This window comes from Onychomys torridus, chromosome 9 (assembly GCF_903995425.1).
Source record: "Onychomys torridus chromosome 9, mOncTor1.1, whole genome shotgun sequence".
Classification (NCBI taxonomy): domain Eukaryota; kingdom Metazoa; phylum Chordata; class Mammalia; order Rodentia; family Cricetidae; genus Onychomys; species Onychomys torridus.
In genome coordinates, this window is record NC_050451.1 from 42,037,669 (window position 1) to 42,062,436 (window position 24,768).

Sequence of the window (24,768 nt, forward strand, 5' to 3'; positions counted from 1 at the left end):
ATTATATCTGGAACCCTAATGACCACACCTGGCAGGATTTCAGAAACTTTCCCTACCAGGCCACCCACAGCCACTACACTCTCCTAAGAACCAGAGAGGGCAACAGAAACCAAAGAACAGAACATGCATCCAATAAACACAAGACTAGTTATCACCACCAGAAATTACAGTGATTCCAAACCCAGATGCCTAGATTCCAGCATAAAAACAATCCATAACAGCCAGATGACATGTCTCCATTAAAGCCCAGAAACCCTACTACAGTAAGCTCCAAGAAATGCAGTATAGCCGAAGCATAAAACAAGAACTTCAGAATACCCTTTACGGATATGTTAGACCTACTGATATCAGATATGAGTGAATCCCTTGAGGAAACCAAGAAAATACAAACAGACAATGGGTTGAAATGAATAAAAGAGTTTTAGACTTGCAAATGGAAAGAGAATCAATAAAGAAACAAAAACTGAGGGAAAACTGAAAAGGAAAAATTTAGGAACTCAAACAGCATGCTCAGAGGAAGCCTCTGCAAGAGAATAAAAGAGATGGAAGAAAGAATTTCAGCCAATGAATGTATGATAGAAGACATGAATACCTTGGTCAAAGAAAGTGTTAGTCTGAAATTATCAAAGCACAAAACATCCATGAAGTCTAGAATACTTTCAAAAGACCAAGTAAATGAATAATCATAACAGAGGAAGGAGTAGAAACCCAGGTCAGAGGCACAGAAATATTTTCAACAGAATCATAGAAGAAAATTACCCAGTCTTCAAAAAGGAGGTGCCTATCAAGGTACAAGAACATATGACCTTCAAATAGACTGGACCAGGAAAGAATGTCTCATGGTGCATAATATTCAGAACATTTAATGCACAGAAAAAAGAAAGAGTATTAAATATACAAGAAAAAAAGGCCAAATAACATATAAAGGCAGATAGTTTAAAACAATGCCTCAGTTCTCAATGGGAAACCCTACAAGCCAGAAGGCCCTGGGCAGATGTTATACAGGTTCTAAGCGACCATACATACCACCCAGACTACTATTTGCAGCAAACTTTCCATCACCATAGATGGAGAAAGACTTTCAATGATAAACCAAATTAAACAGACTCTATCTACAAATTCAGCCCTACAGAAGCCACTAGAAGGAAAACTTAAACCTGAAAAGATGCTGTGCCCCAGTTGCGAGCAAGCAGGGAAAACTCCTGTGGGTAGGCTCCCACACCAAAACCCCCCATCGGACCTTGCAATCTACAAGACCCACACTCTACAACAATATCCAACCCCTGCCACCCCACTGGCTTTCTGAGACATGGAATCTGCCAGCTCTCATTGGACCAAGAGGTGAGTGACTCTTCTCTGACCCAGAGAGTCCTGCCTTTAGGACCTAGGTCCTGGGACACAACCAGTCCCCGGGAATCCCCATCCATCTCTGCCCAAGTTACCATCCAGTAGAGAAAATTCCTGCAGGCAAGCTCTCCCACCCAAACCCCCAACCAGCCCCTGCAATCTACAACACACATGCCATACCTCAATACCCATCCCCCTGTGACACCAGTGGCTTCCTGAGACACAATCTGCCAGCTCTCATTGAACCAAGAGTGGCTCCCTAAACCACAGAATCAGTTGGCTTGGATTGGACCAAGAGCAGATCCCTGAGATATAGGATTTGCCAGCTCCAATTAGACCAAGAGGTAAGATTGGACCCAGAGGGGCCTGTGAGACACAGTCACAGCAAGCACAGATTGGACAACCGTAGCTAACTCAGTCACAGGCACCTCTTGCACCTACTGGAGGGAGAGATGAGTAGACATAAGTGCAAAACTATATACAACAACATAAAGACCAATATGGCATCACCAGAACCTAGCCTTTCTTACAAGCAAGTCCTGAATATCCCAATGTAGAAGAAGCAGAAGAAAGCAACCTTAAAAATAATTTCATGAAGATGCTACAGGTCTTTAAAGAGGAAATGAAAAAATCCTCTTAAAGAAATTGAGGACAAGACAAACAAAAATTTGGAAGAAATCAATAAATCCCTTTAAAAAAGTCAAGAAAACCATGAAAAAGCAATTAAACATGTGAAGAAACAATTCAAGACCTGAAAAGTGAAATAGAAACGATGAAAAAAAGACATAAACAGAGGGAATGCTGGAAACAGAAAATCTGAGTAAATGTACAAGAACTACAGATGGAAGCATAACCAACAGAATACAAGAAATGAAGAGAGAATCTCTGATGTAGAGAATACAATAGAGGAAATAGATTTGTCAGTTATAGAAAACACCAAAGCCAAAAGAGTCATACCACAAAATGTTCAGGAAATCTGGGACTCCATGAAAAGGCCAAACCTAAGAATAATAGTGATAGAAGAAGGAGAAGAATAACAACTCAAAGGCACAGAAAATATGTTCAACAAAACCATGGAAGAAAACTTTCCCAACTTAAAAAAGGAAATACGTATGAATATAAAAGAAGCTTATAGAACACCAAATAGACTAGACCCCCCCAAATAATAATTAGACCACTAAACATGCAGAAAAAAAGAAAGAATATTAAGAGCAGCAAAGGAAAAAGGCCAAGTGACTTATAAAGGCAGACCCATCAGAAGAATGCCTGACTTCTCAATGGAGACTTTGAAAGGCAGAAGGTCCTGGACAGATATAATGCTGACACTAAGAGACCATGGATGCCAGCCTAGACTAATATACCTAGCAAAACTTTCAATCACTGTAGAAGGAGTGAACAAGACATTCCAAGAAAAAAACAGATTTAAAAACTACCTATCCATAAATCTAGCCCTAAAGAAAGCACTACAAGGAAAATTCCAACATAAAAAAGGCAGATGCACACATGAAAACACAGGCAATAGATAACCCCACAGCCGTAAATCCCAAAGAAGGGAAATAAACACATACTCATCACAGGAAAGATCTACCAAGATGAAGTTTCAGTTCAGATTTCAACATCCCATTCTCACCACTGGACAGATTGGCCAGACTGAAACTTAACAGAGAACTAAGGGACCTAACAGAAATTATGACTCAAATGGACTTAATAGATATCTTTAGAACATTCAACTCTAACACAAAAGAATATACCTTCTTCTCAGTACCCCATTGCACCTTCTCTAAAATTGACCACATATTCAGTCACAAAACAAATCTCAACAGATAGAAAAAAAACTGGAATAACCTCCTATATTCTATCAAACCACATGGCTTAAAGTGAAACATCAACAACAAAAATTACAGAAACCCTACAATCCAAGGGAAGCTGAATAACGCTCAAATGAATCACCACTGGGTCAAGGAAGAAAGAAATAGATAAATTAAAGATTTCTTAAAATTCAATGAAAATGAATGTACTTATGGGATACCATGAAAGCAATGCTAAGAGGAAAATTCATGTCACTAAATGCCCACATAAGGAAGATGGAGAAATCTCACACTAGTGACTTGACAGCACACCTGAAACCTGTAGAACAAGAAGAAGCAAAGTCACTGAGGAGGAATAGATGCCAGGAAATAATCAACCTGAGAGCTGAAATCAATACAATAAAAACAAAGAGAATAATACAAACAATTGATGAAATAAAGACTTGATTATTTGAGAAAATCAACAAAATAGACAAGCCCTTATCCAAACTAACCAAAAGGCAGAGAGAGTGCATCCAAATTAACAAAATCTGAAGTGAAAAGGGAGACATAACAAAAGACAATGAGGAAATCCAGAGAATCATCAGGTCATACATCAAAAACCTGTACTCCACAAAATTGTAAAATCTAAAAGAAATGGACAATTGTCTGGATAGGTACGACATACCTAAGTTAAATCAAGACCAGATAAACTATTTAAATAGACCAATAACACCCAAGGATATAGAAACAGTCATTAAAAGTCTCCCAACCGGAAAAAAAAAAAAAAAAAAGAAAAAACCTTGGGATCAGATGGTTTCAATGCAGAATTCTACCACAGTTTCAAAGAAGAGCTAATACCAATATTGTTTAGATTGTTCCTCACAATAGAAACAGAAGGAACATTACCAAACTCCTTCTTTTTTTCATTTTTCTTTTTATTATTATTATTATTATTATTATTATATTTGTGTTATAATTTTGCACATCAGCCATGGGTTCCACTGTCCTCCCCCTCCTTTCCCCGTCCCCACCTTTCACCCATCCCCTTCCCTCCATTCCCATCTCCTCCCGGGCAAAGACTCCCCTGGGGATTCATTTAAACCTGGTGGATTCAGTATAGGCAGGTCCAGTCCCCTCCTTCCAGGCTGAGCAAAGTGTCCCTGTGTAATCCCAAGGTTCCAAACAGCCAGCTCATGCACTAAGGACAGGTCCCGGTCATACAGCCTGAATGCCTCACAAACAGTTCAAGCTATTTAATTGTCTCACTTATCCAGAGGGCCTTATCCAGCTGGGGGCTCCACAGCCTTTGGTTCATAATTCATGTGCTTCCATTCGTTTGGCTTGCTGTAGATTGCCTTTATTATGTTTAGGTATGTTCCCTGTATTCCTGATCGCTCCAAGACCTTTATCATGAAGGGGTGTTGGATTTTGTCAAATGCCTTTTCTGCATCTACTGAGATGTTCATGTGGTTTTTTTCTTTGAGTTTGTTTATATAGTGTATTACATTGATGGACTTTTGTATGTTGAATCACCCTTGCATCCCTGGGATGAAGCCTACTTGATCATGGTGGATAATTGTTTTGATGTGTTCTTGGAGTCTGTTTGCCAGTATTTTATTGAGTATGTTTGCATCAATGTTCATGAGGGAGATCGGTCTGTAGTTCTCTTTCTTTGTTGCATCTTTGTTAGGTTTAGGAATCAGGATAATTGTAGCCTCCTAGAAAGGAGTTTGGTAATATTCCTTCTGCTTCTATTGTGTGGAACAATTTAAAGAGTATTGGTATTAAATCTTCTTTGAAGATCTGGTAGAATTCTGCAGTGAAACCATCTGGTCCTGGGCTTTTTTTGGTTGGGAGACTTTTAATGACTGATTCTATTTCCTTAGGGGTTACTGGACTATTTAAATGGTTTATCTGGTCATGATTTAACTTAGGTATGTTGTACCTATCCAGAAAAGTATCCATTTCTTTTAGATTTTCCAGTTTTGTGGAGTAGAGGTTTTTGAAGTATGACCTGATGATTCTCTGGATTTTCTCATTGTCTGTTGTTATGTCTCCCTTTTCATTTCTGATTTTGTTAATTTGGATGCTCTCTCTCTGTCTTTTGGTTAGTTTGGATAAGGGCTTGTATATCTTGTTGATCTTCTCAAAGAACCAACTCTTTGTTTCATTAATCCTTTGTATTGTTCTCTTTATTTCTGTTTTATTGATTTCAGCTCTCAATTTGATAATTTCCTGGCATTTGTTCCTCCTGGGAGACTTTGCTTCTTCCTGTTCAAGGGCTTTCAGGTGTGCTGTCAAGTCACTAGCATGAGATTTCTCCAGCTTATTTGTGTGGGCATTTAGTGCTATGAATTTCCCTCTTAGCACTTCTTTCATAGTGTCCCATAAGTTTGGGTATGTGGTGTATTCATTTTCATTGATCTCTAGAAAGTCTTTAATTTCTTTCTTATTTCTTCCTTAACCCATTGGTGATTCAGTTGGGCATTATTCAGTTTCCATGAGATTGTAGGATTTCTGGAGTTTTTTCTGTTGTTGAAATCTAACTTTAAACCATGGTGGTCTGATAGAACACAGGAGGTTATTCCAATTGTTTTGTATCTGTTGAGATTTGCTTTGTGGCCAAGTATGTGGTCGATTTTAGAGAAGGTTCCATGGGGTGCTGAGAAGAAGGTATATTCTTTTTTGTTTGGGTGGAATGTTGTGTAGATAACGATTAAGTCCATTTTAGCCATAACATCAGTTAAGCCCATTATGTCTCTGTTAAGTTTCAATTTGGCCGATCTGTCCAGAGGTGAAAGTGGGGTGTTGAAGTCTCCCACTATTAATGTGTGGGGTTTTATATGTGATTTATGCTTTAGTAATGTTTCTTTTACATATGTGGGTGCCCTTGTGTTTGGGGCATGAATGTTCAGAATTGAGACTTCATCTTGGTGGATCTTTCCTGTGATGAGTATGTAATGTCCTTCATCATCTCTTTTGATTGATTTTAGTTTGAAGTCCATTTTTCTGGATATTAAGATGGCTACACCAGCTTGCTTCTTAAGACCATTTGATTGGAAAGTCTTTTCCCAGCCTTTTATTCTTAGGAGGTGTCTGTCTTTGAATTTGAGGTGTGTTTCTTGTATGCAGCAGAAAGATGGGTCCCGTTTTCTTATCCATTCTGTTAGTCTGTGTCTTTTGATAGGTGAATTAAGTCCATTGATATTAAAGGATATTAATGACCAGTGATTGTTCGTTCCTGTTATTATTTTTATTTTTTGGTGGTAGTGTGTGTGTACTTCTGTTCTTTGGGGTTTACTGCTGTGGTGTTATCTATTGCCTGTGTTTTCATGGGTGTATCTGCCTTCCTCAGGTTGGAATTTTCCTTCTAGTGCTTTCTGTAGGGCTGGGTTTGTGGATAAGTATTGTTTAAATCTGGTTTTGTCTTGGAAGATCTTGTTCACTCCATCTATGATGTTTGAAAGTTTTGCTGGGTATATTAGTCTAGGCTGGCATCCATGTTCTCTTAGTGTCTGCATTATATCTGTCCAGGTCCTTCTGGCTTTCAAAGACTCCATTGAGAAATTGGGTGTTATTCTGATGGGTCTGCCTTTATAATTCACTTGGCCTTTTTCCTTTGCTGCCCTTAATATTCTTTCTTTATTCTGTACATTTAATTGTTTAATTATTATGTGGCAAGGGGACTTTTTTGGGGTGTCTAGTCTGTTTGGTGTTCTATAGGCTTCTTGTATCTTCATAGGCATTTCCTTCTTTAAGGTGGGAAAGTTTTCTTCTATGATCTTATTAAATATATTTTCTGTGCCTTTGAGTTGGTATTCTTCTCTTTCCTGTATCTCTATTATTCGTAGGTTTGGTCTTTTCATGGTGCCCCAAATTTCTTGGACATTTTGGGTCATGACTTTGTTGGTTTTAGTGTTTTCTTTTACTGATGAATCTATTTCTTCTACCGTATCTTCAACGCCAGAGATCCTCTCTTCCATCTCTTGCATTCTATTGGTTATACTTGCCTCTGAAGTTCCTGTTTGTTTACTCAAATTTTTTATTTCCAGCATTCCTTCTGCTAGTGTCTTCTTCATTTTTTCTATTTCCCACTTCAGGTCTTGGACTGTTTCCCTTGTCTGTTTTGTTGCCTTTTCATGATTTTCTTTCAGGGACTTGCTGTTTTCTTCTGCTTTATTTGTCCTTTCCTCTAGTTTTTATAGTGTTCTTCCCATTTTTTGTTTGTCTGTTCCTAAACTTTATTTTTGATTTCTTCTATATAAGGCTGTAGCCTCTTCATGATGTTACTTATAAGGTTGTTTTCTTCTGTTTCTTCCATTCTGTGATGTTCAGGTCTAGCTATTGGAGAAAGGCTAGGTTCTGGTGATGCTGTATTGCTTTTTATTTTGTTGCATGTACTTCTTCCTTGATGTCTGCCCATCTCTTCATGGATTCGTTCTTGGTCTTATCAGTGTACTTGGTCCAGACAGAGCTGACAGATTTAGGGAGCCTCTCTCGGGTCCAGATGGAAGCTCTGGGTCTGATGGGAGCTCTGGTCCAGATGAGAGTGCTGGACAGATAGGAGCTGGGGGGCTGGACTCTCCTGAGTCTCAGAAAGTCCCTGGGGTCTCCTTATCTTGTCCAGATGGGAGCTCCTCTTGTCCAGATGGGAGTTCTCAGACAGAATGGAAGCTCTGGTCCAAATGGGAGTTCCGGGGCAGGATGGAATGCTGGACACTGCTCTCTAAGTGTCTGGAAGTGGCTGGGGTCTCAAGCAGATGGGTGTGGGGGCAAGGCATTGAGGTTGTAGTGTCCACCAGAGGGTTTCTCTGGTCCAGATGGGAGTTCTGGGGTGGATAGGTGTTGGGGGCTGGTCTCTGAGTCTCAGGAAGTGGTTGGTGTCTCAGACAAATGGGTGTGCAGGCAGGGTGTGGAGACTGCAGGGTCTGCCTGCTGCCTTGGAAAAGGGGAGCCTTCCCACAGGGCCGGCAGATTGGTCAGAGACTGGGGCCAAGTTGGGCAGGTCCTCCCAGGATGGTGCCCAGGGGTGGGACTCGGGCATTTGCCTCTGTGAGTATAAACCCAGGCACTCACCTTGGTCCAGATGGGAGTTCCAGGGCAGATGGGAGCTTGGGGCTGGTCTCTCAGTCTCAGGAAGTGGCTGGGGTCTCGGGCAAATGGGTGTGGGCACAGGGTGTGGAGACTGTAGGGTCTGTCTGCGGTCTTGGAAAAGGGGAGCCTTCCCACAGGGCCCATGGATTCCCAAACTCCTTCTTTGATGCTACAGTTACCCTGATTCCCAAACCACACAAAGATGCAACAAAGAAAGAGAATTACAGACCAATCTCCCTCATGTACATGATGCAAAAATACTCAATAACATATTGGCAATTAGAATCCAAGAACACATCAAAAAGTTATTCACCATGATCAAGTAGGCTTTATCCCAGAGATGCAAGGATGGTTCAGCATATGAAAATCTGTAAACCTAATATACCATATAAAAAGCTGAAAGAAAAAAAAACATGATCATTTTATTATATGCTGAAAAGGCTTTTGACAAAATTCAACACCCCTTTATAATAAAGGTCTTGGAGAGATCAGGAATACAGGGAACATACCTAAACATAATAAAGGCAATTTACAGCAAGCCAACAGCCAACATCAAAGTAAATGAAGAGAAACTCAAAGTGATTCCACAAAAATCAAGCACAAGACAAGGTTGTTCACTCTCCCCATATTTATTCAATATAGTACTTGAAGTTCCATGTAGAACAATAGGACAACAAAAGGAGATCAAGGGGATACAATTTAGAAAGGAAGAACTTTCACTATTTTCAGACAACATGATAGTATACACAAGTGACCCCAAAAATTCTACTAGGGAACTCCTACAGCTGATAAACACCTTTAGTAATATGGCAGGATACAAAATAACTAAAAAAATCAGTAGTCCCTCTATACACAAATGATTAAAGGGCTGAGAAAGAAATCAGAGAAACATTACCCTTTACAATAGCTATAAGTAATGTAAAATACCTTGGGGTAACTCTAACAAAGCAAGTGAAAGACCTGTATGACAAGAACTTTAAGTCTCTGGAGAAAGAAATGGAAGAAGATATCAGAAAATGGAAAGGTCTCCCATGCTCATGATAGGTAGGATTAACTTAGTGAAGATGGCAATATTACTAAAAGCAATCTACAGATTCAATGCAATCTCCATCAAAATCCCAACACAATTCTTCACAGAACTTGGAAGAACAATACTCAATTTCATTTGGAAAAACAAAAATTCTAGAATAACTAAAAGAATTCTGTACAATAAAAGGATACCTCTGGAGGCATCACCATCCCTGACCTTAAGCTTTTCTATAGAGTTATAGTAATAAAAACAGCTTAGCATTGGCATATAAACTGACATGTGGACCAATGGAATCAAATTGAAGACCCTGACATTAACCCACACATCTATGAACACCTGATTTTTGACAAAGAAGCCAAAACTGCATAATAGAAAAAAGAAAGCATCTTCAATAAACGGTGCTGGCATAACTAGATGCCAACATGTAGAAGATTGCAAGTAGATCCATATCTGTCACCACACAGAAAACTCAAGTCCAAGTGGATCAAAGACCTTAATATAAAACCAGTTATACCTAACCTGATAGAAGAGAAAGTAGGAAGTAGTCTTGAATGCATTGGCACAGTAGAAGACTACTTTCTAAATAGAACATCAGTAACACAGACACTGAGAGCAACAATTAATAAATGGGACCTTCTGAAACTGAGAAGCTTCTATAAGGCAAAGGTCACAGTAAATATGACAAAATGACAGCCTACAGAATGGGAAAAGATTTTCACCAACACAACATCTGACAGAGGGCTGATCTCCTGAATATATAAAGAACTCAAGAAACTAGACATCAAAATACCTAATAATCCAATTAAAAAATGGGCTACAGAGCTAAACAGAGAATTCTCATAGGAAGAATTTCAAATGGCTGAAAGACATTTAAGGAATTGCTCAACGTCCTTAGTCATCAGGGAAATGCAAATTAAAATGACTCAGAGATACCATCTTACACCTGTCAGAATAGCTAAGATAAAAATCACTGAAGACAGCATTAGGATGTGGAGCAAGGGGAACACTTCTCCACTGTTGGTGGGAGTGCAAACTTACATAGCCACTTTGGAAATCTGTATGGCAGTTTCTTAGGAATTTGGGAATCAATCTTCTTCAAGACCCAGCTATACTGCTCTTGGCCATATATCTAAGGAATGCTCATTCATAACACAAAGAAACATGCTCAATTATGTTCATAACAGTATTATTCATAATAGCCAGAACCTGGAAACAACCTAGATGCCCCTCAACTAAAGAATCGATTATGAAAATGTGGTACATATACACAATGGAGTACTACTCAACAAAGAAAAACAATCACATCATGAAATTTGCAGGCAAATTGATGAAACCAGAAAATATCATCCTGAGTGAGGTAACCCAGACTCAGAATGACAAACATGGTATGTACTCACTCATAAGTGAATACTAGATGTAAAGCAAAGGATATCAGACTATGACCCACAAATCTAGGGAAGCTAGCTAACAAGGAAGATCCAAAGAGGGATACATGGATTGCCTTGGGAAGGTGAAATAGATGATATCTCCATGAGTAAACTGGGGATGAGGGGTGGACAATGGAGGGTAGGGGGTAGGGGATGAGAACATAAGGGAATGGGATGGTCAAGCTGGAACAGGGATGGAATGGGAAAGCAAAGAAAGAGATACCGTGATAGAGGGCAACATCATGGGGATAGAGAAAAACCAGGTGCTGGGGAAATTCCTAGGAATCCCCAAGGATGACTCCAGCTTGGACTACTAGAAAGAGTGGAGAGGGTGTCAGAACTGAACTGACTTACCCCAGTGTCATAATAGAATTCTCATCCAGTGTCTGATGAAAGCAGATGCAGAGACAGAGATCCATGGCTGAGCCCCAGGAGTCCAATCAGCAAGAGAGAGGAGGGATTGTATGAGCAAGAGATATTGAGACCATGATTGGAAAAAGCACAGGGACAAATAGCCAAACTAGTGGAAATGCATGAACCAATGGCTGAGGAGCCCCCATGGAACTGGACCAGGCCCTCTAGATAAGTAGGACAGTTGATTAACTTGAATAGTGGAGCTATCCTTGGAGCATGGGCTGGCTTTTGGAGCCTGGGGCCTATGCTGGAACACTTTGCTCAGCCTTGGTGTAGGGAGGAGAGGACTGGACCTGCCTGAGCTGAGTCTACCAGGCTGGGCTGAATTCCCAGGGGAGACCTTGCCTTGGAGAAGGTGGGAATGGGGGTGGATTGGGGGATGGAGAGCTGGGAGATGGAAGGAGGGAGGATGGGGGAATCTGTGGTTCATATGTGAAATTAAGTTAATTATAAAATATAATTTTTTTAAAAAGAATATTATTAACCATGGCCCCAGTGAGAAGAGGGGAGGTTGTTGGGTGTGACTAAAAGGAGAGGAGGGATCTGTGATCAAGCTAGTAAGTGGAGAGGCCCCATTCTCCAGTTTCTGCTTGCTGTGAGGATCACAGATCTCTCTTCTTAGGTTGTATCATTGCAGAGTGTCAGATTGTACACCTGTGGATCTCAGTGAGACTTTTGTTTAAAGCCCATCAAGGGAAGTCTCCCCTCCCCTACTGTGCTGTCAGCAGCCAGCTTTAGGATCCTTAGTTTTCTTTATGGTTTTCAGTTTAGCAATTGGGATTTCATCTGGCTCTGTTGTTTACTTTGGGACTCCCACACTTCTGCATATTGCTCCCCTCACCTGGCAGTCACACACTTGATGCTTTGTTTCAGGTTCACAGTGATGCAGGAAAGTGCTGTGTGTCTCTAATAGATCATCTTCCTGCTCTTCCATGAGAACTGTTAATCCAGTCTTACACATTTTATTGGAGGTCTCTTGCAGGGAGGTGTGTATCTTACAAAACTGTGCTTCAATTTTAGTTTCATGTTTCTTTTTGTACATTTCCCAAGGCCACTGTGCTTGTTATCTTCATGCTTGTCTTTTGTCCTTTAGATTTTTTTGAGACAAGTTCTCCCTGTATGTCTCAGGCAGGTCTTAAACTCACATTCTCTTGCTTCAGACTCTCAAACCTGAATCGCATCAGGGACTATAATCATGTGACACTATGATTATCTCCTTCTTATAGTTTCACATTTACTGAGAAATGAGTGTTGTTATTATTGTCATGGACAATGCACTCTTGCAGAAAGCAGTTTGAGTCTGAACATCTTTCCCTCATTTTTTTCCCTTTGTACTTGTTGACTGCAAAGGAAAGGTATGATCAAACCATGTTTTGTGTATGCTTATCCATGGCTCTTGAATAGGAAAAGGTCTTTAGTTACCAGCTTCTGCAAGGGTCTGAAAGCTCATTGTGGGACAGAGTAGGAGGCACAGAGGTCCTTGTGCTTGCAGATATCACTAGAGGTAACCTGGAGTATGAAAAGTACAGGGTTGTTGCTTCAAAAGAAGGAATGCATAATCTGTTGTCTCCCCAGAAGGCTGGGAGCTGAAGTGGTGAGTGTGCTATCTGTGTGGCCAGAGTCCTCAGAATTCACCCCTTCAAACCCATTCACTCACATAAGGTTGTTTTTCTCAGCCAATATATTAAACCCATCTTTATGGAAGGTGTCCCATGTACTATACAAAGAGTTTCAATGTTGTCACTTCCAATCTTTTTGGAGCTTACCTTGTGTTTCAAGGTGATTTATGTATGCTTTATGGTGCACCACACAGTACTGGAGTGTGAGAAGAGGGGAGGTTGTTGGGTGGGACTAAAAGGAGAGCAGGGACCTGTGATCAGGCTGGGAACACTTAACTTAGTGTTAGCTAATTAATTAATAAAAATAAATAAAAAAGAGTTAACATTCATTGGAAACATCTCACCAAATTTTCTTGCACTGAAATATGCTTAAAATAATCTATTCATGATCAGTCTGCCAAAGTGTGAACCAGTGCCTGGTCCTTATCTGTGCTGAACCAAACTGCCTTCTTGCCTCTCTTAGATCTTTACTCTAATGGCTGTGGAAGTCTCACAGTCTGCTTCAGGATGGTTGTATCCTGACTTGTTTCTATGTGGACCTAGTTCAGCTCTGGCATAAATGTTCCCTGGGTACACAAGGTTTGATGACTGTTGTAGGAATGGTGAGTGGGAGAAAGTGAAAATATTAGGGAAGAAGAGAACAGGAAGAAAGCAGAGAAATGGAGAGGGAAGTCTGTATCAGAAAGAAGGAGAGTAAGAGAAATTAGATCTAGAACTATCACAGATCATTCACTACACAACAGGACTTCACCCAAGAAAGGAGAATAAAAATTAGATAAACCAACAACTTTCTTAGGTTTTATTTAGAGTGGAGGTTCTGAACACAGCTCCATCTCTCCTGGTCCAATGCAAGTAATGTCCTGTTTAGACACAAATGTGCTCCCAGTACAAAATGGAATGAGTTCCAGACCTTCCTAGGCTCTGGCCAAGATAACCAGTTTGTCCAGGACATTTGTAAAACTTGAAGATGGACTTGAATGAGGGTGTCTGGAACCTAGCAATAGTTAGAGCTATTCTGTATGAAAGAACCACACTCAGATTTCAATGCAGACGTTTCATAGGTGATATTTCAGTGTAGGTGCCTGCCTGTGTATGATACCTATGGAAGAGGATAATGTACTGGGTATGCACACACATGCTCACCTCACTCCCCACCTGACTTGGAGCACACGTCTCTTAAAAACACCTACTGAACTCTCAAGGGCTTTATTTTTGATAGTTAGAAGAGTTTGCAGCTTGAATATTTCTTTGGCCACTCTCATGAGCCCACAAGGTGGCAGTGTTTTCTTAGGGATCCTGAGTCAAGTGCTCAAGTGGTAGAGGTGGGGGGAAGAGGGAGGGCAGGAAGAGGAGGAGGGGGTAGAGAAAGGGTTCTAAGAAAGGGTTGGTGCTGCTGAGGTGGTGAAGAGTCACTTTTCTGATTGCTAACAAAGCTGCTTTTCATGTTTCCGTAAGCAGGACATGTGGAAACTTTGAATGTGACTCTATGAGTTTAGCGTTGAGAATCTGAATCCTCAGTGAAGAAGGAGGAAGAGAGGATGAAATCCTTGATTGTTTCTGTGGTGGTGCTGTGGCTTCAGTTAAACTGTAAGTTTGGGAATTCCTGTGGGATACATGTGTGATATGTAAAGTTGTTGCTCACTGAAGCTAATGGTAGAAACATCCATTTTCAATCTCTATTTAAGGAGTGAGAGGCCCATGAAAAGCCATTCTGGGGTGTCTGCATCCATATGCATCCAGTCCTGTTGGTCTGACCTTTGCCTTTCTGCACAGGTGTGAGCAGTCAGCAGAAGGTGCAACAGAACCCGGAAATCCTCAGTGTCCCACAGGGAGCCATGGCCTCTCTCAACTGTACTTTCACTGATAGTGCTTCTCAGTACTTTTGGTGGTACAGACAACAGCCTGGGAAAAGCCCCGAGGCACGGATGTCCATCTTCTCCAATGGTGAAAAGAAAGAAGGCAGATTCACAGCTTACCTCAACAAAGCCAGCCTGTATGTTTCCCTGCACATCAGAGACTCCCAGCCCAGTGACTCAGCTGTCTACCTTTGTGCAGTGAGCACACAGTGCTCTCCAGGCACCTGTAGCCTGCACCCAAACCTCCTGGGTCTGTCAAGGCTTTAGATAGAGCACAGATCATAGGCTGGGGAAATTCTGTTTCTATTCTATAGGCAATGGGGATTAAGAGCAAGAGTAGAGAGGGCTTGATTGATTGGGAAAGTATTTTGACATTTTGAAAATAACCAGTCCTAAAGGGAAAGGCACACTATTGGTTTGGCTGAAATAATTTCCACTCCTCTCCTCTCCTCTCCTCTCCTCTCCTCTCCTCTCCTCTCCTCTCCTCTCCTCTCCTCTTCTCTGATGTTGATGGTTCTACACGAATGTACACACTTTCATGTGGTTATCTTCGTAAGTTGGATGACATACACATGGCAATGAGACTCACCTCATGCCATGTCATAAGCACCACTGTCACCTCTACAGCAGTGTGACTTGCTTGTTTTTTTTTAATCTTTCAATTAAAAATATTTGTTTTCTAATTTTGAAAAACTTGCTTACAGAGTAGCACTTTCATAGATACCCTTCCCCAAGCTCATTTCCTCTGCCATCTTCTTAGTCCCCATTCTTACTGACACCTTCTTGCTCCCAGTATCCCCCTTCCACTTCCATATCATATGTTCTATTATCTTCACACTCATATTTCTTCATGCCTCCTTTTCATTCTTTTTCTAGCTTCCCAACATCTACACACAATCATAGTCACATGAACACATACAGATAAAAATTAGATGCTAAGGTTTGCATGTGTTTGTCTCTCTGAGGCTAGAATAACTCAGTATAGAATTTTCCAACTGCATACATTTTCATGCAAATTCTATCATTTCATTTCATTTATTGATCAATTATATATATGTATATATATGACTTTTTGGCAGACCTATGCTGAATTTTTTTGGACCTGGAATTGGAGGACCTGAAAGAATGGGGTAGACTACAGTCTAATGCTGTAGACAACCTTACTTCAGTTTTATTTTACTTTTATACACAAATGTAACAAATAAAGCAATGATCCAAGGAACGTTGTTTGAGTTTATAGAAACACGATGAGAAAAAAAATATAAGCAAATGTCAATAAGCACATACTAAATATTAGGAGAGGAGCCCTATCTCAGAACTTTCTCAGGACAGACCAATTTTTAAAAATTTTATTATTAAGAAATTTTCTATTCATTTAACATACCAACCACAGTTCCACCTCTCATGCCTCCTCCCACTCCCCAGCCTCCCCCCAGTCCAAACCCCATTCCCACCTCCTCCAAGGCAAGGTTTTCATTTGGAATTAGCAGAGCCTGGTATATTCAGCTGAGGCAGGTCCAAGCCCCTTCCCTCTGCACCAAGGCTGCACACTGGTCTCCAAAAAGCCAGCTTATGCACCAGGGATAGATCCTGATTCCACTTCCAGGGGAGCCCCCTAAACAGTTCAAGCTAAACAACTGTCTCCCCTATCCAGTGGGAGTCCAGTACTATGTTGGCTCCACAGCTATTGGTCCACAGTTCATGCATTTTCTCTAGTTTGGCTGGCCATCTCTGTACATTTTCCAACCTTATACTATTAGCAATAGTCAAGAGAGTGCCTGAACTGGCCTACTCCAGTAATCAGATTCGTGAATACCCTAACTGTCATCATAGAGCCTTCATCCAGTAACTGATGGAAGCAGATGCAGATATTCACGACCAGGTGCCAGGCCGAGCTCCAGGAGGCCAATCGATGAGAGAAAGGAGGGATTCTATGAGCAAGGGACATCAAGTTCAGGACAGACCAATTTAAACACAATTGCCTGACACATACATATCTGGGAAACCATGAAAGCAAGGCAGAAGCCATATCCAGGTTCAGGGTACATTGACCAGATTGGGTTCCGTAGCTGTGATCTGGCATTCAAGTCATAGCTATAGGACTAAACATGTCTTATGAATTGAATGTAAATGTTTAACACAGGAGGCACTTAATCATGTCCCACGAACAGTCCTGTGAACAAAACGCACCTGAGGTCAAAGGCACTCTGCCTTTTATCCTGCAGCCTCTCTCACAGTTCCTCAAGACTCTGTTCACCCCATGCGTCATTCTTTTGACTGTGTTCCATAGATATTTATAAAATCTCCACCAAATTTTCATTATCCATTCTTTTGTTGAACATCTAGGCTGGCTTCATTTTCTAGAAGTTTTGAGTAGAGCAGTAACAAACATTGTTGAGCAGTTATCTCTGTGTAGTGTATTTAGTCCTTCAGATATATATCCAAGAATTGCAAAGCTGGACCCGACAATCCTTCCTCTTTTAGATTTCTGAGAAATCTTCACATTGATTCCCGTGTTGTCACATCAGTTTGTGCTTCTGCCCTGGAGAATGAAGCTCACTGTTCCCAGCATCTTCACCAGCTTTTGTGGTCATGTGATTACTTTATGATTGCTATTCTGGATGCGGTGAGATGAGTATCACATGAGTTGAACTTCCACTTCACTGATGACTAAGAGTGTTCAAGGCTTCATTTATTGGCTATCTGCAGTTTTTTCTTTTGAGAACTCTCTGTTCAGCTCTATGCCCATTTTTGGTTGATTGCTTTTATTGTCTAGTGGGTCAATCCTCTGTCAAAGGACTAACTCACAAGATTTTCTCTCATTTGCAGTTGTCTCTTTGCTCAGTTAACTGTCTCATTCATTGCTTCCTTGTATGTATTTTCATTAATTCATTTATTTTTGAGACATGATTTTTTGGAGCCTAGGCTGGCGTAAAATTCGTGAACTTCTGTTTCACCATCCTGAAATCTGGGATTACAGGCCTGTGCCACCATAAATATCTCCATTTACTACTTTTTAAGTTGAAGTGCTGAAATGGTCCCCTCACTTAGCGTATTCACCCTGGAGCTCACTGAAAAATTCCCACAAGTTCATTCACTGGTTCTGATTTTTATTATGCATCAATACATGCAAATGTTTCATAATTAACGAATGTCCCTTATGGTTAGTAATATACTTCTCTTTTTTTAGTCTTTCAAGATATTTGGATATAATATTTGGAATGCACTCACAAAACAGAACTGAAAAAGTCATCAAAATTGTCTTGAGAAAGTTGTAAGTTAGAAACTAACTTTATAATTATAGTTATGTAACCATGTTTTAGTTACAGCTCTCACTGCATTGATTTTCTCAGCTGCAAGCAACACACCCACATTAAACAACTACATTTATCATGTGCTAAAGGAAGGATTAGAGTGAGATTTTGAGAACTGGATGAAACAGCAACAACCACAAAACTTGTATGGTCAGAGAAATCAAAGAGAGGGTTTGTGTTGCTTTGATATAGTAAGCGCTGAGTAAGGCTCTATTCCTGTCTGAATCTTGATGCACTGCATGTGTCTTTCTTCTTTCTTCCTTCCTTCCTTCCTTCCTTCCTTCCTTCCTTCCTTCCTTCCTTCCTTTCTTTCTTTCTTTCTTTCTTTCTTTCTTTCTTTCTTTCTTTCTTTCTTTCTTTCTTTCTTTCTTTCTTTCTTGGTGTAGAAGGAACCTTAACATGTTCTAGATACTAGTGATATTTGTCCTGGAAAAAATAAACCTGTATAGATCGGTCTCAAAGACACATTGACAGATTTTAGATATATGTATGTGAGCAAGTGTGAAGACATTGAAGATCTTATTACCACCCTCTTCTCTAGTTCCTGGACACAGGGGATTTTACCTGGTTTGAGTGCCAGGAAAAATGTCTTATGTAATAAGTTCCTGCAACGGATTGAATTACTTCTATGAATGAGGTTACAACTTACACTATTGTAAAGTTGAAGAGGTCTGTATGTTAGAACACTGTTTATGTAATTTATGGGTTCAGAAATGCAGAAGGATTGGATATTTAATTTGTGGGTTACTATAGGAGAGAGATATAAAGGAAGGGATAATCATTCATTTTTAGTTTTAAAGATTTTATGTACATTGGTGTTTTGCCTGCACATATGTCTGTGTAAGTGTTTCAGGACCCATGGAACTGAAGTTATATACAGCTGTGAGATGCCATGTGGATTATGGGAATTGAATCCAAATCATCTGGAAGAGCAGGCACTGTTTTTACCTGCTGAGCAATCTCTCCAACCCCATGAAATAATATTCTTAATTAAGGACATGCCTAGTAGTGAGGTTCCTATTCTCCAGTGGATGCCCCTATCATGGACATGTAGGTAGCACTAACTGGACCTAGCTGGTTAAACAAAAGTCATGAAGTTTGAAGAGGAGCTTGTATATATATATATTGGATGTGGGAAACTAGTGGTAAATATATTTCATTGTGTACGTGTATGACATTTTCAATAATAAAAAAATTAAAAAGGCATTGAGGAAGAATAAAATGGTGTTCTAGAATAAAAAAATTAAAAAATTTGCTCAGTTTTTTTATTGTATAATTCCTGGCATTATGACATTTTGGTAAGAATACAGGGTAAGGTTCCAATTTGAATATTGATTATGTTATTATAGGTCTGTGGTAGTTTGATTGAGAATATTCCTCATATTCTCATTATTGAACACATTTGGTAGTATTGTGTGGGGAAACATTCAGGAGGTGTACCATTGCTGATGAAGTTAGTCCCTGGGCTGGGCTTTTGAGAGGTGTAGTTTTCTCTCTCTGCATCATGCTGTGGGGAAAGGTATGATCACTCAGCTTCCTGCTCTAGCTACTGCTTGCTGACATGGCTTCCATCTGTGAAAAGATAGAAAGAAAAACTATTATCTACACTTATAAATGGGTAGCATTATGTTGGTCTTGGTTTAAATTTAGGAATGTAGGAGGAGATGGCAGGGTGCACCTTTTAATGTCATTGTTGTCTCTATGTTCCCTACCATTTTCTTCATGAATGAGGCTGTTTAGCAATGTGATTATTTGGACATGCACATGAATGAGCAGGCTTTGTACTAGACTGAAAGAGCAGAAACTGGCAATTCAGTTGCTTCTCTTCTTCCCTGAATCCAATGTCAATTTAAATGGATCCCAATGAAGTTCTTGTTCCTCTCTAAAACTACATGATCTAGGACTCTACTTCTGCATTCTTCTCAGCATACTTATCTGGATGATCCCACTAGAATGACCATAAGCTTTGCTTTGAGCATTTAATAACCTTTTTAGTCCAATGTACCAAATCCTTTCACAAAATAGTCAAAAGATAGAAAAGCCACTTGGTCAGATCTGTCACTGTAATGATCCCACTTTCTTGGCACCAATGTCTATCTTTTCTGTTGCTGAGACAAAATACCCTGACAAGAAGCAACATGGGCAGAAAGGATCTCTCATAATTCACAATTCCAGCTTATAGACTATTAAAACTGGGAATTAAAGGCAGCTAGCACCAAAACAGATGGTCTCATTACCATTGTAAGTAAATTTGTAGCAACTCTGTGGGTTTGATCCCAGGTTTGGCACCAAAATGTAGTTTTGCAACTCTGGGGAAAGGTATCCTGACTACTTGGGGAGTCAGGCAACACTTTCAGCTGCTGAGGATAGTTCTGCCAGCTGGAGCTACAAAGAGGCAGCCCAACCCTGGAGGGTGAAGTATCCTGGACACCTGGAGCTACTCAGAGGAGCTCTACCCTGTAGATGTCCTGGACACTTGGAGCTGCTTAGGACAGCTCTTATGGCTGGGGCTGCAAAAAGGCAGCTCAACTCTGGAGTTGAAATTTTCTGTCTGCTTAGGAGAGCCAGGCCTGGAACTGCTTCAGCAGGAAAGGTTATCCTGACTGTTTGGGAAAGTCAAGCCTGGAACTGCTAGGACAGCTCTTCAGGGAAGAGTATCCTGACTATTTGGGAGAGTCAGGCTATACCTGGTATGATGGGAGACTGTCTCCCTACACAATATAGTAATCGTACTCCTCTCCTGGAGAGCCACTACAGCTGAGCTTTGCTCAACCCCCACTTATTGAGGCTTCCTAGCAGAGCTCTGTTTCTCCAGCCTAAGAAATTGCAGAAATGTAACCATCTCCTCTGTCTTCAGAGAAAAGCTCTCTCTTGTTTTGTCCACTAAGGGATGTCACAGCAAATATCTTCTGTTTATCTCCTCCTTGCTCTGTCCACTATGGGATGTCTCAGCAAGGTTCTTCTCTGCACCAGTGAATGAAGATCTTCAAACCCAAAACTCTTTGGAGAAAGAGATTTATTTGGGAAGGAGGAGTTCAGGAGAGTAGCTGCCTCTACCAGGGTGGAAAGAACAGTTCACAACTGACCAGGCAAGACAGTTTATATAGGATGTCTTGGGGGCAGAGTCAATCAGTGATTGGCTAGTTTTTTTTTTCTGCCCAGGGATTGGCCAGTTTTGTGGGCTAGGGACAGAGATGGCCCTGATTTCAGGACCAGACTGTATTTCTTTCACTAGAATTACTTATATTTTTGACACTAAATCTAAGGCCAGGACACATTTCTTTCACTGACTCTAATTATAGGGACTAGAAGTGTTTCTTTGGCACTAGTTTCAGAGTCAGAGTGTATTTCCTTGATTCTGGGTTTGGGGATAAAGTGTTCATTTCTCTGGCTCAGGTCCTAAATCCTAGGGCCAGGATTCTACTGTCCTGCTCTGTAATTGGTTGGTTTCACAAGTCAGTTCACCAGGGGCAGAGATGGCTCTGATTTGAGCCAAACTGTGTATCTTTCACTGGCCTTATCTGAGCCATCTTTCCCTAGTTCTGGGCTCCAGGGTCAGGGTGGGTTTCTTTAGCCAGCCCCTTTTCCTTACAACCATTGAGAATTGAACATGAGAATGCTTATTACTCTGCTAGCTTTCCCTTCAGTTGAAAACCCCAGAGCAGGAAATGTTGCCACCAACTTCCAAGCAGGGTCTTCACACATCAATTGTGTCATCCAAAAAAAAATCCTCCAGAAACAGGCCAACATGATCTAAACAATCTCGCAATGAAGCTCTTCTCAGGTGAGTGTGTTCTTGGTTTTTCATTATTTCATACTTTATAGTCTTATCTTCTATCACATTGACAGGTACTTAAAATTCTTTAACACTTTAGAACATATAATGTATATTTTGTCTTATAATAATCAGTCTTATTAGATGTCTGTATACATAAAATTGCTTCAGTGCAGTACATCTCCTTCTGTATCATGCTGTTCTTTTTTCTTCCCACATAGTTGTTCTAAGAAACTCCATTCCTACTTTCACCTTTCCCAGCCTTCTATCTTCAGAATCATCTCAGTGGTTGGTTACAGATACTGCACATGAACTATACAAAAAGGAGTAATTTTAGAGTTCCTCAAAATAGCTGATCACCTATAGCTACAATTCACAAATCACAAATAAGAACAAAACCATCATACCATATGACAGCATGATTACCCCTGACCTCAGGGACTGTCTTTCCCTTCTCCTTGTCTCTTCTGGTAGGAAAACATGCTAGTGAATAAAGAGGAAAACATGCTACATGTGAATAAAAAGAGGATCATTAAACAGCTGGAGGATGCTGGATCCCTAGCCAGATAAACAGCAGTGTCTGTGCTAATCAGTAGAGACTGATACAAGGGAACAGTATGCCCTATGTGTGCTAATGTAATGAAGCCCACAAGATTTATTAGTACATTTTAATTATGCTTTTATTACTTTTGTTATTATGAGATTATTACATAATTATATCATTTCCTGTTTCCTTTGTGTCTCTTCAAATCCTCCCACATTTCCCCTCTTTTTGCTCTCTTTCAAATTCATGGCCTTCTTAAAATTAAAGGCATATATGTATATGTACATGTTGTACATGTGTACATTTATGTATTCCTAAATATAACTTGCTTGGTCTATATAATGTTTCTTGTATGTATGTTTTCAGGACTGACTGTATTTCTTTAAAAATTTACTCTTCATTCTTTGTGGGGCCATCCACCCAGCTCCCCCCCAAATTATATGGAGTCTTATTGTTTCTTATAAATGCCTGGCTTTGACTTGGCTTGTTTCTAGCCATCTTTTCTTAACTTAAATTATCCTGTCTATCTTTTGCCTTTGGGCTTTTATCTTTCTCTACTTTATATACCTTTCTTTACTTCTTACTCTGTGCCTTGCTGTGTAGCTAGGTGCCTGGCCCTTGGTGTTCTCTTCTCCTCCTTCTTTTGATTTTCAATTTTCTCTTCCCAGATTTCTCCTCCTATTTTTTTCTCTCTGCATGCCTGCCAAGCCTATCCTTTCTCCTGCCTTGGTATTGGCCATGCAGCTCTTTATTAGGCCAATCAGGTGCTTTAAACAGACAAAGTAACACAGCTTCACAGGGTTAAACAAATTCAACATAAAACAATGCAAGACATCTTTGCATCATTAAAACAAATGTTCTACAGCATAAACAAATGTAACACATCTTAAAATAATATTCCACAACAGCTGATAATTTGTTGTTGGATAACCACTCATTGCCCTCTTCTCTGGGTAAGACTATTTATTTCTCTGATTCTCAGCAGTCTTTAGTTGCCTGTAATTTTTTATGTGTAGGGATAAGGCATGGTCTTTGTCCATCCACTTTCGTTTGTCTATTGTTGTTTTCCTTGTTCAGGTCATGTGTAGGCAGCCATGTTTTACTAAAAGGTATTTATATAATTTATCACTTTTATAAATAAATACTGTAAATAGACTACCATAAATTTTCTATCATTTCACGTACTTTGTCCATGATTATAAAACTACAGCAAAACTATTTTTTTTTTGTATAAACTCTAGGAAAATCAAAAGGCTTCACAATGATCCATGCCTATTATTTCTATAAGGTGTGCTTATGGGAAGAAACTGCACCTGACTTCTTCAGAGTCTGACCATCTGTATGTGGGCATTTTTCCTGTTCCTGGGATCACACAACTCTCTCTATGCTCTTCTCTGATCCTGTTTGTTTTATTCAGGTCCCTGTATTGTAGTCTTCTTCTTTATAGTGTAAACCAGTGTCTCATCACCTTTTATGTGTTCATACTATTCATTTTTAGTAAAACTTTAGTCAATGCTATGGATTTATTTTTAACTAAATTATAGATCTAATATATAGCACACAATAAGAATTACCGGCTTATTTAGAGGAGGTTTAATCTCCATGATGTATCACTTTTAAAAGTGGTTCATCTTTAACCCCTACTCCATCTAGACTGTCATGTCTTCTGATCATCTTGCATTTTCTCCATCAGGACTTAAAGGAGTGAAGAGGGTTTCTTTTGTGTGACTTGTAAAGTTATGGCCTGAAGTCACCTTTGCTGATGGTGTTGGTCCACTAGGGGGCACTGCAGGCTTCCTAGAAATGACTTTTGAAGTGCCTGAAGGGTTGGGCGGTTAAAGAGACCAGAGAACATGTGAGGCTGTCATTCACAGATGGCAAGGTTTGTTCCTGGTTGTGAGCTGTGCTATTCTGTGGAACTGTAAACTAGAGGAGCCTGGAAATCCACTGTGAGGATGATTTCTTGAGGAGAGATAAGAAAATAGAATTGTACTAGTCAACATGATCTCTGAAGCTCAGTAGAAAACATCTAACTCTGTGACTTTAAGTTTTATGATGAAAATCTCCAGAGTTTCATGGACCCAGAATTATTCCAATACCAGTGATAGTCAAACTTTTCATTGTCTCCTCTCAGACTCGTAGGAACAAGACTAGTTAGTTGAGAGGAGGAAACTTAATAAGACACAAAAATAGAAGAAGAAAATAAATATAGAGAACCACTGAACTTGACCATCAATGTGTGGGTCTGCAGGGTGCAAGAAAGGGACTGGAGAAGGACAGAGGAGGAAAATGAATCAAGGTGAATGTTGTGTCCATAACCTGATTGTTTTAACAAATGAAAGTTTCATTGGAAACATTTTTTTTCAGATGGTGATCTGCTGATTTCAAGAAAGTATATTCATTCCTCAGCACACATTGCACACCATCAAAGAGTTTTCTTTTATAAGAATCTTCATACAACTGATTTCTCAAATTATGGAATTTAAGAAATGGCTTACTCTGTCTATCTTTATATGCTCTATGATGTACAGAGAACTCAGCTCTTTCCTGATATATCA

General features: G+C 40.0%; 1 gene segment (V, D, J or C); it reads left to right on the forward strand.

Annotated features, from left to right (window-relative positions):
- The first annotated feature begins 14,259 nt into the window (after positions 1 to 14,259).
- LOC118590724 lies at positions 14,260 to 14,844 on the forward strand. The segment is given in 2 exon segments: positions 14,260 to 14,308; positions 14,495 to 14,844. Coding segments are annotated over 2 exon segments (399 nt in total).
- Positions 14,845 to 24,768: the final 9,924 nt, after the last annotated feature.